Raw genomic sequence first — 16,736 nt, 5'->3', positions numbered from 1 at the left:
GGGGCCCCAAGCCCATACCTCTGGGACCTGGAGAGGCCAGCATGGGTCCTGGCTGCTCATGACCTGGTCAGTTTAGACGGCTGGTGATGACATCCTGGGCTTTGCTACTGTATTTCCGGGTTGCAAAAGAGGCAGGATGACCGCAAGCATTAACGTGGGGAATGAGCAGAGGAAAGAGCTGAGTGGCAGAGAACCTGAGGCAGGAGCCAGGTGGATGTCTCCAACCTGAAGAGCGGCGCCCTGGCGCCACCTGGTGGCAATCTCTGACACTGCTGTGGTTTGTGCACACCTGTGTCCAGCATCCCGCCCGGTGCTACAGGTCTGGCCCTTAGGCGGCTCTCTGGCCTCCTCCAAGGGACCTATATCCCAACCCAATCCTTGGGAAACCGAGGCACAGGAATTTGAGTTGCACAAATCAGCAACAGCAGGACCTGAGGCAGAAGGCCCAGTTCTTGGATCCGTGGCAGCTTCCGTTTTCGGCCGTGGGCTGGGTGCGGCCGATCTCCCAGATCCTTTGAGGGCTGAAAGGCACTTGCTCCAAGTCCCAGTGCTCCCGCCCCCCGCCCCACCGAGTCCCGGCCCCCTCCACGCCAGCAGCCACCTCGTAGCCCCGGCCTTGCACGCCCACGAACACTTCCCAGGAGACGCGGGGGGGCAGTCTCAGCTGCCGTCTTTTAATGGCCAGTGCGGTACAGTTAGAGGACACACAGGGGGATGGGCCACAGCAGGCGGGGACGGCATGGCTGCAGCGAGGGCTGGGGACACGGGGCTCTGGGACTGTCCCCTGGGAAAGCTGTCTTTGGCAGGGTGCCCCGGAGTCAGCCCGGCCACCTGCAGTGACACCAGCCCGCCCGCCTTGCCGCGGACCCTTGGGCACAAGGTGTCCCTCCCCGGAAGACCCCGAGGGGGAAGCCAAGCCAGGGCGGGGCAGCCTCAGGGAGGAGCTGCTTCATGGCCCCCAAACTCAGCCCCGCTTCTGCCGCGGCCAGGCAGGGGGCAGCAAGGGCCCGGCAGAGGGCCCAAGCCTGGGGCAGGGTGTTCCCGGGCCAGCTCCGCGCCAGGGACACCGAGGCCAGGGTCATCCTCCTTCCACAGCGCTCAAGGACAAGCGGCAGGGGCGAGGCCTGAGGGTGCCGGGCTGGGGACTGCACCCCTCCTCAAGGGCCACGAGGTGGGCCCTCCCCAGACGCGCTGTGGACGGCGATGGTGACCGGGAGATCTCGGAGCAGACCCTGTGGCGGGGTCACCGGGAGCGGGACCCTGAGGCTCTGGGTCTGCCATCCTGGGCACAGGCCCCACCAGGTGCTGGCCTGACGCGGCGGAGGGTGTGTGGGGCACAGTGCAGGGGGCCCAGGCCGGCCGGGCGGCTGCACCCGGAGAGGCGGGGCCCTTGGCACAGGAGGAGGCCGGCTGGGCCCGAGGCACTGCAGGCAGGCAGGGAGGGGGCCTCAGCTGTCCCGGCTGCGGAGCAGCCTCGCTGGGCAGGGCCGCGCGGGCAGGACTCAGGGCCCTGTGACGAGGGACCCGTTGGCGGCGGCCGCACGGAAGCAGCTGCTGTGGGCGTCCCGGGTGAGGCTGTAGGTGCAGTAGGCCACGGCGGAGCCCAGCGTCAGCCCCGACATGTAGGACACGGTCATGGTGTTCCCTGTGGGTGACAGGGGCCTGAGCGGGCAGGCGGGCAGCCGTGTGCGTGAGGCCGTGCCGTGCCGGCTGTGCAGTGCGGAGACAGCGCCAGCCCTGGGAGCCTGTGACGCTGCGTGGTGCCACCCGCAGGGCTGTCCCCTCCTCCTCCTCCTCCTCCTCCGCTGGGGGCCCGGGCCTCACCTGCTTCTCCGCCCCCAACTGTTTCTATCTCTAGCCCCTGTCTCCAGCCTTGTCGGGACAAACTGGGAGTCTGAAGGGCGTCTCTGTTATGTCAGTCCCAAACCCGACGCGACCCCTCCCCGTCTCAGCCGCCTGCACTGCCACCCTCCTCCTCTCCCTCCTCTTCCTGTTTTTTGAGAGGGGACAGTGGTCCTGGGGATCGGACTCAGGACCCTTACTCTAAGCTACATCTCTTGTGCTTTTTATTTTTATTTGGAGGCAGGGTGTTGCTAAGAGTCCCAGGCTGAGCTTGAACTTGTGATCCTCCTGCCTCAGCCTCCCAGAGTTCTGGGATCACAGTCATGAGAGCCACCGGCTCTCGTCCTGAGCAGTGGACCCTGTATGTGGGTGTGCCCGCCAACTCTCTTACACCCGTCTCCCATCATCACCAGCCCTATGGGCTGTACCTTCAAAACATCTGAGACCCAGCACCTTCTCCCAGCTCCACAGCAGTGTCCACACTGGGTATCACTTCTGTCATCTCAGGCCTGGACGGCTGCAGCATCTCCTCGGTCACAGACCCACCCACCTCCATGTGTGTCCCTGGCTGTGGCACACATGCCTGCTTCTGCCTCAGGGCCTTTGCATGTGCCACTCCCACCACTGGGCCCCACTTCCCTTGCATCTTCATATGGCTGCCCCCCCACTACTTCCCAGCCTGCTCAGAAACCACCTTCTCGGTACATTGTGAACCCTCAGTCTTCTGCTGCATCCTGCTGCTGCTTCTATTTCCTTTGTTTTTTTTTCTTCTGGTCCTGGGGATCAAACTTAGGACCTTGCATTTGCCAGGCAGGCTCTGTGCCACTGAGCTAAATCCCCAGCCCCTTGTTTTGTTTTTGAACTCACTATGTAGCCCAGGCTGGGCTTGAACTCAAACGTGATCCTCCTGCCTCAGCCTCCAGAGAGCTGGGATTATAGGTGTGTGCCTGCTCCCATTTCTCCAACTTCCGTTTCCCCACACTACTTACTCCCATGTGACATCACGTCTATTTGTCTTCTGTGCTATTGGCTGTCTCATCTCTGGGCTGTGATCCCACGAGTGTGGGGAGACCGTGTCCCCAGTGCCTGGCACAGTGCCCAGCACAAACGGGCATCTCCCCAGGGAGGTGCAGGATGAACGAATGAGACGATGGGCGGATGCCCCCTACGGGTACGTGAGGCTGCCCGGCTGTGGCACCTCCCGGCCTCCGTTTCCCTGCCGTCGCTGGGGCAGCGGCCTTACCTGCCAGCTCTCGCTGCCGGGGGCTCACTTTGCCAGCCGCCAGGATCATGGGCACGCTGCCAAAGTAGCCGTTGCTGATGCCCATAAGCAGGGAGAAGACGCAGGGCCAGGCTGGGTGGCGGAGGGCAGGCGCCCCGCTGGGGTAGACGCACAGGATGAAGAGCGGGATGAAGACCACGCGCAGGCAGGAGCAGGCCAGCAGGTGGGGGCCCCGCCAGTCCACGGGCAGGGCGGCCAGGATCTGCGGGCAGCGAGCGTGTGGGTCCCCCGGCGCCTGTGCCCTGCTCTGCCCAAGTCCCACCCTCTCCAGGGGCCCCCGAGACCCTCCCAATCTACGCAGTCCGAGCTGGGCGTCTGCGCACAGCCCACGGTGCTCTCCAGAGGTGGGACGGCGACTCCCTTTGAGAAATGGGGCCACAGGACTTGAGTCCCCTCATCAAACAGCTGGACAGCAGCAGGATGGGGTTGGGACTCGTGAACACAGCTGTGCTCTTTGGAGACCCAGTGACTCACTTCCTGGACCTCTCTGCTGTGTGAGCCTAGACAAACGGCTTCCCCTCTCTGAGCTCACCAACCTCCTTCCCATCCCAGACCTGCAGGAGGCACCAGAAGACTCGAACCAGCCCGCACTGGCTCTTCTGAGTTCCTGCCATCTCCAGGGACTTCAGGGGCGCAAGCTTAATCTCGTAAGCGGGGCAACCCCACTGCGCAGCCGCGGCTGTCAGCGGACACTCGGGAGCGGCCCCGTGAGACCAGGCCGGGGCGCCCTCCAGGGGGCGCCGCAGGAGACGGGGACTCGGCGCTGGCCGCGCCCACTCGCTGTGCCTGGGTCCCGTCCCCGCAGCAGGGCCCCGGCTCCTCGCACCCACCTTGCCCACGAAGTCTGAGAGGTTGAACACGGCCATGACCAGGATGGGCAGCCACTCGCCCAGCACGCAGTGGCGGATTTCGGACTCCAGGCCGGGGAACAGGCACAGCGTGATGAAGTAGGTAACCGCGATGGACAGCATGTCGGCCCAGATGACCCGGGCCACCACGTACCGGTGCAGCAGGAGGGCTGGGGACACGGGCGGGTCAGAGCGCGGCGCCCGCGGGGCCCAGGTGCCATCCGCGCGCGCACGGGCGCCGCGCTCACCTCGGAAGCTGGGCCAGCTCCGCTCCACCCGCGCTCGCGGGACGTCGAAGCGCACGTAGCCGCGGGTCGCCTCATGGGCCGGACTATCCTTGGGGGACCCACTGCTGGCTAGGGCCGGGGCCTGCTGCTCCTGGAAGGAGACGGGGCTCGGTGCAGGGGACATACGGGAGGGACCGGGCGAACACCTGACGCAAGAGGAGGAGCGCCGCCTCGGGCTCACGTCCAGCGAGCGCCTGCTGTTTACAGAATTATCCCTCATTTACCTAGGTCTCTCAGTTTTCTTTCTTTTTTCTGTACTGGGGATTGAACCCAGGGGGCACCGAGCTGCGGTGCATTTACAGTTGAGACAGGGCCTTGCTAAATTGCCCAGGGTTCAATCCTCCTGCCTCAGCCTCCCAAGTAGCTGGGATTACAGAAGTGTAAACCTAACCCTAAGTGCTCACCTTTCCCAAGGCCTCCCACCCGCTAGCTCCCCTGCACACACTCCCAGCCTGATCTGCACACCCACCCTCCAATGGTCTCTGCACCCCCGGCCTGACCCCCCACGCACTCCCAGACCTGTCCTCTTTCATCCCAGCCGACTCTGGATCTGTGGGCTCCATGGGGCGGGGGGCGCCCTGAATCAGTGTCTGCCCCACTATCATGGCTGCGGTTTGTTAAGTACTAAGCGGCCCAAGGGCAGCCCCGCTCTGCCCCAGGTACCTCAGGAGCTCTACTGCCCTGCGGCCACCAGAGGGCACCCGGCTCCCAGCTGGGCCCCGCCCTCAGCAGAGGCCCTGCCTCTCGGCCGGGGGTTCCCGGGTTCTTGCTGGCTCTGGTGACCTCTGTGTCGGAGGCTGTGTCAGGGCCGCCCTGCCCCGCGTCCTGGGTCCCTCTCCTTGGCCCCGGCAGAGCAAAACCCAGGGAAGGGGGAGCCTCTGTGTCCCCCACCCCCAGGTCTTGTTCCGACGGACAGAGGGTTAGCGGAGCTTCCGCCAGGCTGGGCCGGCATCAGGAGCCCCACCCTGCTGCCCCCGCGCACGGGAGCCTTAGTCTGCAGTATGTGGGTGCCACTGTGGGCGGGGACCATGCACACCCCGCATCGTGGGGCACAGCAGCTGCGGGTGCCTGGAGCCCCTGTGACAATGGTCCCAGGGGAGAAACTCAGCCAGGTCAGGGCTGGTGCCCCTCTGCATCTGGTGACAATGACAGAGGCTGGGCCACCCGGGGCCTGGCGCGAGCACTTACGAAGTGGATGTCCCCCGCGGCGACGTCGTGGTGCACGCGGTAGCCTGCCCTGCAGCCCAGGCGGCTGTCTCGCGGTCGCGTGGTGTAATAGAGCACAAAGCGGCTGCGCCGCACCAGCAAGTGCAGCAAGAAGCACAGCAGCTCCAGGCCCACGGAGACCAGGAAGAAAATGAGCGTGCTGGCGCGCTCGTCTGGGAGCAGCAGCTTGGTGAGGATGCGGCTCAGGGATATCATCACCCCCGCCGTGCCTGGGGGCAGAACCGGGAGGGGCTGGAGCCCCCTGCGCCCCCAGCCCCACCCCACCTCCGTGCGGCCACGCCCACCGAGCTCCGCCCGTCCATCACCCCAACTCCTCACAACCCCGCCAGGCCCGCCTCCTCCAGCACCCTCCCAGACCAGATCCGTCTGGTCCATCGCCCCACCAGCCCTGCCTCGGAGTCGGGTCTCACTGTCCCCCTAACTCGGGGTGGGGGGGACCAGACCTCCTGCCACCGTCCTGGGCCCCAGGAGCTGTGCAGGCTTACACCTGCCGCACCCACATCCCCGGCGCGGCCAGCCCTTCCCAGCCTCAGGACCCACTGCAGCTGACACAGGGCCCCTTGCTAGGCAAGGTCCCAGACAGGCCACAGAAAGAGCAGGGTCCTCCGGGGCGCACAAAGGTGCAATGTGTGTGTGCGCGCGTGTGAGAGGGTCTGTGTCCCAGGAGAGGACCTTGAAGCCAGGGTCTACATGGCAAGGGAGCCAAGTGCAGACCGGGACGCGAGTCCTTGGCTGGGGCTGGCAGAGCCCTGCACCTGCGCGCAGGTGAGGAGCGGGGCACAGCAGGGCCGGGGCCCTGGGGCAAGAGCCGAGGTTGAGGGGCGGGTGGTGGTGGGGTCCTGACAGCCACAACCAGTGCGGGGGCTTCATTAGGTTCAGCTAAGGCCCATGGCAGCGGGCAGTGTTGGGGGGAGGGTCTCGGCTGCTGTGCCATCCCTCGGGTGGCCAGGACCCCCAGCAGATCTTTCTTGGCTACACACAGTGTCCCAATCTGCTAGCTCAACCTGGCTCAGCCTGCCACAACCGTGCCCGGCTCTCCTCCCGGAACCAGGCCCCAGAGCACAGCATCGCCCAGGGCTGCCAATGCCGCCAGCGGGAGACACAGCCTGGCGGGCCCTGCCTGGGCAGCTCAGGACGAGGGCGCTTCAGAGCCCAGGGCCCTGTGTGGGTCAGGCTAGGGCTGGGGGTCAGCAGCCTGCCCTGGGAAGTGGAGGGAGGGGACAAGTCAGGAGTCTGCCTGGAGGGCAGGGCCAGGGGACAGGAGGAGGACCGGGTGCTGGGTAATTTGGGGGCCGTGGTTCTTACTGAGTGGCAGGGAGGTGGATTGTTGCTAATGGGACGTCACTGGGACCCTTGGGTAGGGAGGGGGCTGAGCAGAGGTGCTGGGTGGGGCCAGGGCCCTGAGGAAAGCCTGGTGCCGAAGAGTAGCACGGGATGTTGTGGGACTACGGGCCTCCTGACACACACATGTAGCCTCCTGACACACACACGCACACGCACAAACGTGTCCTCCAGGGCCACCCACACACAGCCAGCTGCTGAGCCCCACCCGGTCCCCAGGAAGAGGCCCCCAGACCCCGTGCAACCCGGTGCCCCTCAGGATGTGCAATACTTACTCTCCCCCGTCATCACCCCCTGCGTGTACCTCTTGGGCAGCATCCCTGTGTACCCATAGAAGCTGGATTGCTGCACTTAAGAGAGAGAGAGGGAACCTGAGACACCGCTTGTCACCCGCCGGGCGCACACTGTGTGCATAGCCAGAGCTCCTGCTGGCCGGGGAAGGTGTGAAAAGATGCAGGGTCGGTGTCCAGGGCAGAGGCGTTTGCTTTTTTATTTTGTCTCTTTGAGACAGGGTCTTGCTATGCAGTTCAGGCTGGCCTTGAGCTAGCAATGATCCTCCTGCCTCAGCCTCCAGAGTGCTGGGATTACAAGCCTGTGCCACCACGCCTGGCTGGGCAGAGGGATTTGATGTCATGGCACTCAGTGGAGACAGTGCTGCCCCCGAACAGGGCATCAAGGCCGCCCACGGTCCTGCCTTCGGGGTGCTCAGGATCATCACCAGTCCTGCCCAGTGGGACAGGAGCAGAAATGCATGCGTCACTGCCAGACCGGGCAGTGCAGACTTGGGGGGTGGTTAGCTTCCTGTCACCCACCAGCATGACCCAGGAGGCCACACGTGGATGGGGCTGTGGGCCTGCATCCCCGGAGACTGGAACACGGCCGCCGCCCGAGTGAGAAGGAAACTTGCTTTAAGAAGCCACCAAGGGGCTGGGGATTTAGCTCAGCGGCAAAAGCACTTGCCTGGCAAGCGCAAGGTCGTGAGTTCGGTTCCTGGTACCAGAGAAAAACAAAACAAAACAAAAAAACTAAAAAAAAAAGAAGCCACCAAGACCTCAGGCCTCTCCCCTCCCGTTCCACACACATGTCCTCAGCAGGACCAGGCGGGGTGGGCGGCTGCCCCAACCTGAATGAGCCCCACCCTGCTGCAGCTCCTCCCCTCCTTTTTTCCCCTCTTCTTCCTTTCTTTGGTACTAAGAATCAAAACTAGGAAGTGCTGAGCTACATCCTCAGTCTTTTTCACATTTTTTAAAAAATTTGAAGCAGAGTCTTGCTGAATTGCCCAGGCTGGCCTCCAACTAGCAACCCTCCTGCCTCAGCCTCCCCAGTAGCTGGGGTTACAGGTGTGTGGCACCACGCCTGTTGAAGTATTGGTATTTAAAATATAAAAAACATGAGCAACATGCCTGGGTGGAAAGCACGATTTCATGAAGCCTTGATTTGTACACGTATGCGCATTTAGGGGGTCACTGTACCGAATCTATTTCTTTCTGAAAGTCATGGTTAAAGACAACCTGTGGGCGCAGTGGCACACACCTGCAATCCCAGCGCCCTGGAGGCTGAGGCAGGAGGATTTCTGGGAGTTCAAGGCCAGCCTGGGGGACATAGCAAGTGTGACGGCAGCCCGCACTACATAGTGAGATCCGGTCTCAAACAAACAAACAAACAAATAAGACAAAGTTTGAGGGCTGGAGTTCCGCTTGGCGGTAGAGCGCTGCTCAGCTGTGTAGGGCCCTGGGTTCCATCCCAGCACCACCAAAAGCAAACAAACCAACAGGTCCGAACATCTTCAAGACCACCAGCCTGGACCCTAAACGATGCCACTGCTGTGAATGCCAAGGTCGGGCAGAGGAACCGCCGCAGATTACAGAGGACAAAAAGGGATGGCAGCGACTCGCTGGGTGTGATCCCGGGGTGGATCTGGGCCAGACAAAGAAATGCCAGCATTGTGTGGGTGGGGAATTTCCGGATTTTGGCACCTGGCGTGCGGTTCACGAGAGACACACGCTGAGTAGGAGTCCAGACAGCAGAGCTGCTGACCAGGAATGAGCAGCTACGGGTGATGTGGCCTGTGCCTGTATGGAGGGTAAACGGATGCATTGAGGAGGAGGGGCGGAGGGGCACCTGGAGGCCGTTGTATGATCCTGGCAATCTCTCTGTAGCTTTGACATATTTTACATAAAAAGTCTTTTACATTTGAGAGTCAGCCAGGCAAGGCAGCACACGCCTGTCATCTCACCACTCTGGGAAGCTGAGGCAGGTGGATCACAAATTTGAGCCCCGCCTGGGAGACAGTGATTTGGCAAGACCCTGTCTCAAAATAAATGATAAAAAGGGCCTGGGGTACAGCTCACAGTGCAGCCTCTGGGTGCGACCCCTAGTACCACGAGAAAGTCTGAGCTACAGCCCCAGGGGCCCAGGGCCGTGGTGACGCGGGTGGAGGGTGCGGAGCTGTGCGTGGCTGGACCCCTACCTGTGCAGCCGAAGGCCACGGTGCCCACAGCGGCCAGGTTGATGGCGTAGGCTTGATTGTGTGCGAAGAGCTGCAGCCACACATCGCAGACGCTGATGAAGAGCAGGGGCCCCAGGGCCAGGAGGTAGCCTGTGAGAAGAGGGGTCAGTGCTCCCTTCCTGCTCCCGCCACCTGCCGCTGGATGCTGAGACACCTGGCAGGTCCAGGAGGGGCGAACCCAAAGGGCTTCCTGGGGGAGGCGCTGTTGCAGGCTGGATGACTCCACAAAGAGCCACAAGAAAGAAGAGGGCACTTTGAGAAAGGAAAAGTTTGCCGGGCGTGGTGGCGCACACCTGTAATCCCAGCACTCTGGAGGCCGAGGCAGGAGGATTGTTGTGAGTTTGAGACCAGCCTGGGCTACAAAGTGAGCTCGAGGCCATCCTGAACTGCATAACAAGACCCTGTCTCAAAAAAAAAGGCAAAAAAGAAAAAAAGAAAAAAAAAAAAAGAGAGACAAAGGAAAAGTTTGTGTGGAGCCCAAGGATGGCACTCAGGGCCTCCGAGGCTGCAGAGGAGCCCAGCCTGGCCCTGTCCTCCAGCACGGAAGCCTGCAGTGTCCTGGGAAATGTGCCCATTTTACAGAAGAGTGAGTGAGGCCCGGGCAGCGGTGGGGCTCACCTGTGGTGATTCTACTGTGCAGGCTCAGCCTCTCCACCAGGGCGTTGTTGAGGAGCACGGCTGCCAGCGCCACTAGGATGTAGGTGAGGCTCATGTCGAAGACGATGGAGGTCCCTGTGCGGATGAGTGGGGACAGGTGCTGGCGGCAGCCCCACCCCTGCCCACCCTGCAGGTTCCCTCCTGGGTCCAGAAAAGGCTGGGGGCCGCCCTGAGCGCACTCAGTGGTGCATGGCTGAGGCCCGACTTGACAGCAAGTCGTAGGGCACAAGCACCCGCCTCGCAAGCGCAAGGTCCTGAGTTCAGTATCCGGTACCAAAAAAAAAAAAAAAAAAAGGAGAGAAAGCAAGGGCTGGGGGGCCCGCCACCAGGGCTCCGCGCCACGCACCTGGGAACTTGTGGTGCAGGTAGTCCACATCGGTGATGAAGCTGTTGTAGGGCAGCAGGAAGCCCACGCCAGCCAGCAGCATGGCGAAGTAGATGGCGTGGTAGCGGTCCTCAGGCACAGGCTCCTCCGCCACTGAAAGAGACACAGGCGGGCTGGGCACCATCCACTACATCAGTCACCACGGCCACCCACCAGCACAGCCCCTGTCGCCAGGCCACCCAGCACCAGGCACACTATCACCAAACCCACTGTCCCCCATCACCATATCCACGGCCCATGGTCACCATGACAACCATCACCATGGCTGCTGGCCACCACCAGGGGGCTGCGGCCACCTCAGCTCCGCATCACAGCGGTGGAAGCAGCTGCTTTTTTGTTTTGTTTTGTTTTGTCTTTTTTTAAAATTCTTTTTGTAGTACTAGAGATTGAACCTAGGGCCATCACACTGAGCTACATCCCCAGCCCCCTTTGATTTTGGGACAGGGTCTCATTAAGTTGTCCTGGCTGGGCTTGAACTTGTGATCTTCCTGCCTCAGGCTCCCAGAGTGCTGGGATTGCAGCTGTCTCCTTCCATGCCTAGCTTGGCAAATATTTGTTTTATCCACTCTCTCCTGCCCCATCACTAGCACAGGGTGTGGATGTCATTGTTAACTTTGGGGATCGGTACAGGGTTGCAGGATACTGAAGGGGCAGCATGAACACCTCGGGAGGACATCACACCGTCCTCTGGGGAAGGGGTGGCACAGTTCTGGGGGTGCAGGGTGAGCTGTATTGTGCTCACAGGCAGTGACTCTGGTGTCACCTTTATTTGGAGAGGAGGTGTGGTTTACAGAGCTGTATGGGAGGGGTGGAATCTGATGGTCTGTTTTGTGAGACAACCTGGCCGGCTGGCACGCAGCACCTCTTTAATCAAACAGACACTCCTGGGGCTGGGGATTTAGCTCAGCGGCAAAGTGCCTGCCTGGCAAGCGTAAGGTCGTGAGTTCGGTTTCCGGTACCGGAGAAAAACCAAAAAACCAAAAAACCAAAAACCAAAACAAAAAAAAAAAAAACCAAAAAAAAAACCCAAAACCAGACACTCCTTGAGATGCGGCTGGGGAGGGTGTGCAGAATAAAGCCTGTCCTTGGTGGGCTTGCAGTCAACCAATTGGGAGGTGGCTCAGGGTGGGCCTGGCCTAATCAGGCGAGACCCTCAGACCTTCCTGTCCTGACTGCAGCCTGGCTGCTGTGGCTGGGGCTGGTTTGTCCCCAGTGGGTCAGGTGTGTGGAGCAGCCTTGGTCCCCTCAAGGTGGAAACTTTGACGTTAGGAGGTGGGGCCTGTGGGAGGGGGTTGGGTTTGTGACAGGGACTAGGGCTCCTTGCTCTTGGGGGAGAGGGGCTCCTCGCTGAGCCTCCACTGCCTCCGAATCCCTGTCACTGTCTAGTGCACGACCTCTCTCCCTGTCCCCCGTTTCCCTGTCTGTCTGCCTCTCCAGCCCGCGCCTGTGACGCTGCCACCAGGAGGTCCTCACCAGAGCCAGACTGAGCTCTAGCACTGTGAATGAAATGAACCTCTTTTCTCTATAAAACATTCAGCCTCAGGTGTTTCATTAGAGCAACAGGAAATGGACTAAGCTGCTGGTTTTGCCAGCTGCCGCTTTAGCAAGCCAGTTTCTTTTTTTTTTGTTTGTTTGTTTTTGTTTGTTTGTTTGTTTTTCTCTGGTACCAGGAACCGAATTCACGACCTTGCGCTTGCCAGGCAGGCGCTTTTTGCCGCTGAGCTAAATCCCCAGCCCCGCAGTTTCTTTTCAAAATCATCATTACTTATTAGTACACGTTTACAGTACACAATGATTACATTCAGCACAGGCAAGCCAACTTCTTGTAATAAATCTCTGTGTACTTGCACATATCTGTATTTCTAACTCTATAGCTTTCATTCTGTCGGTTTTTTCAGACAGGGTCTCACTCTGTAGCCCAGGCTGGCCTCAAAATCACAGCAATCCTCCTGCGTCAGCCTCCTGCCTGCTGGCATGACAGGTGTGCACCACTGCCCTGGCTTATTTTTATCTTTTTATCTTTCCATCTCCCACCGCCTCTGTTTCTCTCGTTGAACCGTGACTGACCCTGCCAGCGTCACCAAGCTCCCTGTCACCACGGGCTCACAGTTAAACCATCACGGCCACCACGAGCAGCGCACATCCCACTCCACGGTGTCCACTGCCACCCCAAGGAACTGCCCAGCCCTCTTCATCCCTCCACGTGGAGCGCCTTGGTCAGCAGAGGCTCTGCTGCCTATGGGCAAAGACCAGGTGGACGGCGAGGTCATGCTCTGAGCTTCGGTGGGGCCAAGGCACGCAGCAGCCCCCTCTGAGTGTGGCATCCACGCCACCCCTTTGCACGACACACAAACCATGCCCACATGGGGCGATGACTCACCCGAGGTCCCCAGCAGCAAAGGACAGGAGGCTGGGGGGCCCCGTGCCTGTCTCGTGCCAGCCCTGCCCTCCACCACTCTACAGGCCCTACCTTCACAATTGGTGGGCCCAGATCCTCAATTTGCAGAAAGTGAGGCTCAGAGAGGTTTAAGTTTTTGCCCAAGGTCACACAGCTCGGATGACGAACAGCTTTTTTCTTTTTAAGTATTGGAGATTGAATCCAGGATCTTCACGCTGAGCTATCGCCCCAGCCTTTGTTTATCTTTTACTTTAAGGAAAGGTCTCACGAAGTTGGTAAGTTGCCCAGGCTGGGCTCAAACTTGCGATCCTCCTGCCTCAGCCTCCCAGAGTCTGGGGATGACAGGATTGAGCCTCCGCCCAGCTACAACAATCAGCTCCTTGAACCTCACCTTCAGCCCTCGACCGTCTCCTTTGCAGCTGGGCACAGCTGGCTTTGTCTGATGAATGTGACCAAAGCACCCCATGGCACCTCCAGACAGAAGCATGGGTCAGGGCTGATTCACTGCATGCCCCTCACCTTCCTGGTGGGCATGGAGCCTGTCCATGGGCACAGATGGCCGCTGCAGGGGGTCACGGTGTGTATCTCCGTGCATGTGCTGCAGCCCCAGGTGTCCCCATCCAAGGGCTTCCCAGGGCCACGTGGCTGAACCCCACTTAGGGCGGACACCGCCCCAGCCCGTGCTGCACTCACCCGAGTCCACGAAGGTAGGGACACCCCTGGCCCTGATGCCCCGGTCCTGAGTTGTCTCCACCATGGCTGCGGCAGCCTCCAGTTGGAAGCCGTCGAAGCTGAAGCTGGTCCCCCAGCTCCCGTCGGGTGTGCCCGCCATGCTGTGCTCCTTGAGGCGCTGGCTTCCCACAGAGCCCATGGCCACCTGTGCTGCGAGGAGGAGATGGGGTGGGTGTGGGAACAGCGCGGGGGCTCTCCTGGGCCCCGGGATGGGCCTGCCCACTCACACCCTTGCTTTCAATTTTTTTTTCAGTATGGGGGACTGAACCCAGGACCCTTGTCCTGAGCCACAGACCCTCTTTTAGAAATTTTTTGAGACATGGTCTCCCTAAATTGATAAATTGCCCAAGCGAAGCTTGAACTTGAATCTTCCTGCCTCAGCCTCCCAAAGTGCTGGGATCACCGGTGTGCACCTCCATGCCAGGCTTTACTCCCCCTTTTGGCATTCACCATGAAGGACACAGACTCAGCAGAGGGGTGATGTCACCGCGGGTGTCGTAGGGAGCTCACCCTTGTTGCTATGGAGATGGGGTAAGAACTGTGGAGACCGGAGCTCAGAGGCCGCAGGCAGAGCAACCGAGGTGGCCTGCGTGCGGGTGGCAGCAGCGGGCATGGGGAGGGGCAGGTGGTGCAATGCCAGGGCTGGCTGAGCAATCAGAACCACGGGGCACACGTGTGTGCCCGCACAGAGCTGGGCTGTGTCCCGATAGTCATTCGGCCAATGGACGGTGGCGGGGGGTGTGACAGGGTGAATAATGCCTGCTCTGGGCTCAGGAAGAAAGGCGCAGGGCCTGGACCCCACCCCACGGGTGAGCCACTATGGTCCCGGGGGGCCCCACGTGGGCGGCTCTTCCCCCTGGTGTCTTGCGCAGTGCTTTCTGCTTCCCTGGGATCTGCCAGCCCTGACCTTTTGGCAAGGGAAGGCGCCCAGGGACCTGGCGTGCTGAGATACCCAGCTGGGTGGGCAGTCCCATGTGACCTGGAGTGTGCAGCCTTCCCTCCAAACATTATCAACTGATTTCTCCAAGAACACAATTCAGTCCCTGAGGGACTGGGGACACACAGCACAGCAGGGGCCCCTCAGCCCCCGGGCCCCACAGCCCCAGCGGGAGCACTGCTGCGGAAGTTGGTAGGGGACACCCTGCGGACCCCACAGGCTGCAGCCGCTCTGTCATCCCTTGGGCTGTCCGGCTGGCACCCCTCGCACCCTTCTGCTGGACTTCCTGTCCCCAGCTCTCCTGCCTCAGTTCACCCCCTCCCCAGTCTCCAGGTGCCAAGCCCTCCCTCCTGCTGGCCCGTGTCTGCCCTTCTCTAGCCCCCCACAGAGCTTTGCTGGGGCCAGGGACACAGGCTGGGGCTCAGCGGCGGCAGCCTGCTCTGCTTTTGGTCTTGAGTGGCTGGGAAAGTCGCCGCCCCAGCTGGGGGCTGACCCAGCGATCACATGCACACCAGAGGGAGAGGAGGCCGGGGTCGGGGAGCAGCTCCCCTCCGAGCTCAAGGGGGCCTTCCCAAGCCACATCTGGAGCTAGGGGACACGTGGGGGCTTAGGATGGGGCTGCCTGCAGTTTCATGACAGTGGCCTTGGACTCACCCCTGTGCTTGCCTGTCAGCCGGGCGTGCCTGCCTGACCTTAAGAGGCGGAGGTGGGTGGGGTGGGAGCCCCTTGCTTGGTCCCAGCCCCGGCCCCAGCCGCCCTCCTCAGTCAGAGCCAGGAGGGGACAGCTGGCAGGAGGACAGTCCATAACAATTGAGCGTGCCTCCTGCTGAGTGGCTGGGGAGGACCGGCGCTCATCCTGGAGACATCTGAACCCCGAAAGGCTGGGCTCGCGCTCAGCAGGGCCCCCGAGACACAGCCCCTGGACACGGTATCCTGGACACGCCTGGCCGGCAAGCGAGGTTTCCGCCCGGAGAAGGCAACGCCATCTGGGAGGGCGGACGTGCTCAGCATCGCGCCAGCTCCCCCAGCGTGGCGGGCAGCTGCCACCCACACTGCACGCCCGGCCACTGTCCCCGTGGCCTTCAACTCTCCTCCCCTGGCCCTGCACAGCCCACGCCAGCAGCGTGAGGCCTCAGACCTACCCTCTTCCCGTGTCTCTTTTAATTCAGGCTCAAGGATCGACACCCAGGCTCAAAGACCAAAGCAATACAGGGTTCTTTGCTCCCCACCCTGAGCTGCTGGGACCTCTCTGTGCCTGTCCCACAGAGTAGCTGAGAGGAGCAGGTCGTCCCTTTGGCCTTCAGATGACCACTCAGGACCCAGTTTCTGCACTTTACTACTGGGAGGACTCAGCAGACGGAAAGGCAGGCGAGGGAATAAGCCACAGGGGGACCGAGCGCTGGCAGGGAAGGCCTGCCGCACACAGCAGAGGTTCCACAGCGGCACAAACCAGCCCTCGGAGAGCACTGCAGGGGCCAAAGAGAGCCCCTGACCCTCATCAGCCCTGCCAGGTCATGCTCATGCTTCCACTTGCAGAAGGGGCCACTGAGGCAGACAGAGGCCAATCCAGGACCCAGCTGCCCACCCTGGGCCCCTCCCACTGCAGCTGGGACTGCCTGCCAGGGACAGGGCGGAGGTGCTGGGCATCTGGCCCCAGGCCAGGCTGGGCTGGCTCCACCTGGTCCAGCAGAGCAGCGAGGAGGAGGGGAAGATGCTACCTGGAGCTCTGGCCTGCTTGCCCTCCTTGGGCCCCGAACTTCTGGCCTCTTAGCCGGATGCCCTTGGATGCCCTGTCCCCTGTGGCCTGAGCCTAGGCTTAGGACGCGGCCACAGCCCAGCCGCTAGGCAGCCCCGCGTCCCTTGCAGTGGGAGGACTGTGGGCTTCAAACCCTCTGGCCACCTGCTTCCCAAAGTCCCGAGGACAGCAGCTGGGCCGGCCGGGATGTGCGGGCAGCCCCGGCCCACGCCCTCCCCGGCTGGCTTCCCGCAGGTTCCCCCAGGCTGGGTGCCCGGGCTCCACCTGCCTGCAAAGTCGGGTCACCCCGGGCACAAGGGTCACCCACGAGGTGACCCCTGGGCCCAGGCCCCGCCTCCTCCAGCAGCCTTCCCAGGAACTCGGAGGAGAGGGCGGGAGGGTCCGCGAGGAACTTCGCGGGAGGGAGGACTGGGTGTGCCCGGCGGACCACGCTGCCCAGACCGGCGCTGTCCCTCCCGGGCCCGGGTCTCGCACTCGCAGCCGGGGACCCGGGGGCTGCAACGCGGGACGGGGCGCGGGGGGCCGTGCGCCTGGG

The 16,736-nt window shown here is 61.8% G+C and overlaps 1 protein-coding gene across 3 annotated transcripts in view; it reads right to left on the bottom strand.

Moving 5' to 3' along the window:
- Positions 1-1,384: 1,384 nt before the first annotated feature.
- Positions 1,385-16,736, bottom strand: part of Slc29a4 (solute carrier family 29 (equilibrative nucleoside transporter), member 4) — a 26,059-nt gene continuing 10,707 nt past the window's right edge. Inside the window, exons 2-11 of one of the 3 annotated variants that reach the window (XM_005397838.2) lie at positions 13,470-13,658; positions 10,340-10,471; positions 9,955-10,068; positions 9,298-9,426; positions 7,103-7,177; positions 5,448-5,695; positions 4,221-4,350; positions 3,955-4,142; positions 3,086-3,326; positions 1,385-1,645 (exon numbers count right to left, since the gene is read on the bottom strand). In XM_005397838.2, coding sequence (XP_005397895.1) covers positions 1,503-1,645; positions 3,086-3,326; positions 3,955-4,142; positions 4,221-4,350; positions 5,448-5,695; positions 7,103-7,177; positions 9,298-9,426; positions 9,955-10,068; positions 10,340-10,471; positions 13,470-13,647 — 1,578 coding nt within the window. In that variant the 5' untranslated portion in view covers positions 13,648-13,658 and the 3' untranslated portion in view covers positions 1,385-1,502. The remainder of the gene's footprint in view (positions 1,646-3,085; positions 3,327-3,954; positions 4,143-4,220; positions 4,351-5,447; positions 5,696-7,102; positions 7,178-9,297; positions 9,427-9,954; positions 10,069-10,339; positions 10,472-13,469; positions 13,659-16,736) is intronic. The other 2 variants (XM_013521136.1, XM_005397839.1) reach the window with 2 other exon arrangements.

The sequence above is a fragment of the Chinchilla lanigera genome, unplaced genomic scaffold (genome assembly GCF_000276665.1).
Source record: "Chinchilla lanigera isolate Chin_1 unplaced genomic scaffold, ChiLan1.0 scaffold00059, whole genome shotgun sequence".
Lineage (NCBI taxonomy): Eukaryota > Metazoa > Chordata > Mammalia > Rodentia > Chinchillidae > Chinchilla > Chinchilla lanigera.
Note: the sequence above shows the minus strand (reverse complement) of the source record. Positions and strands in the feature narration are given on the sequence as shown.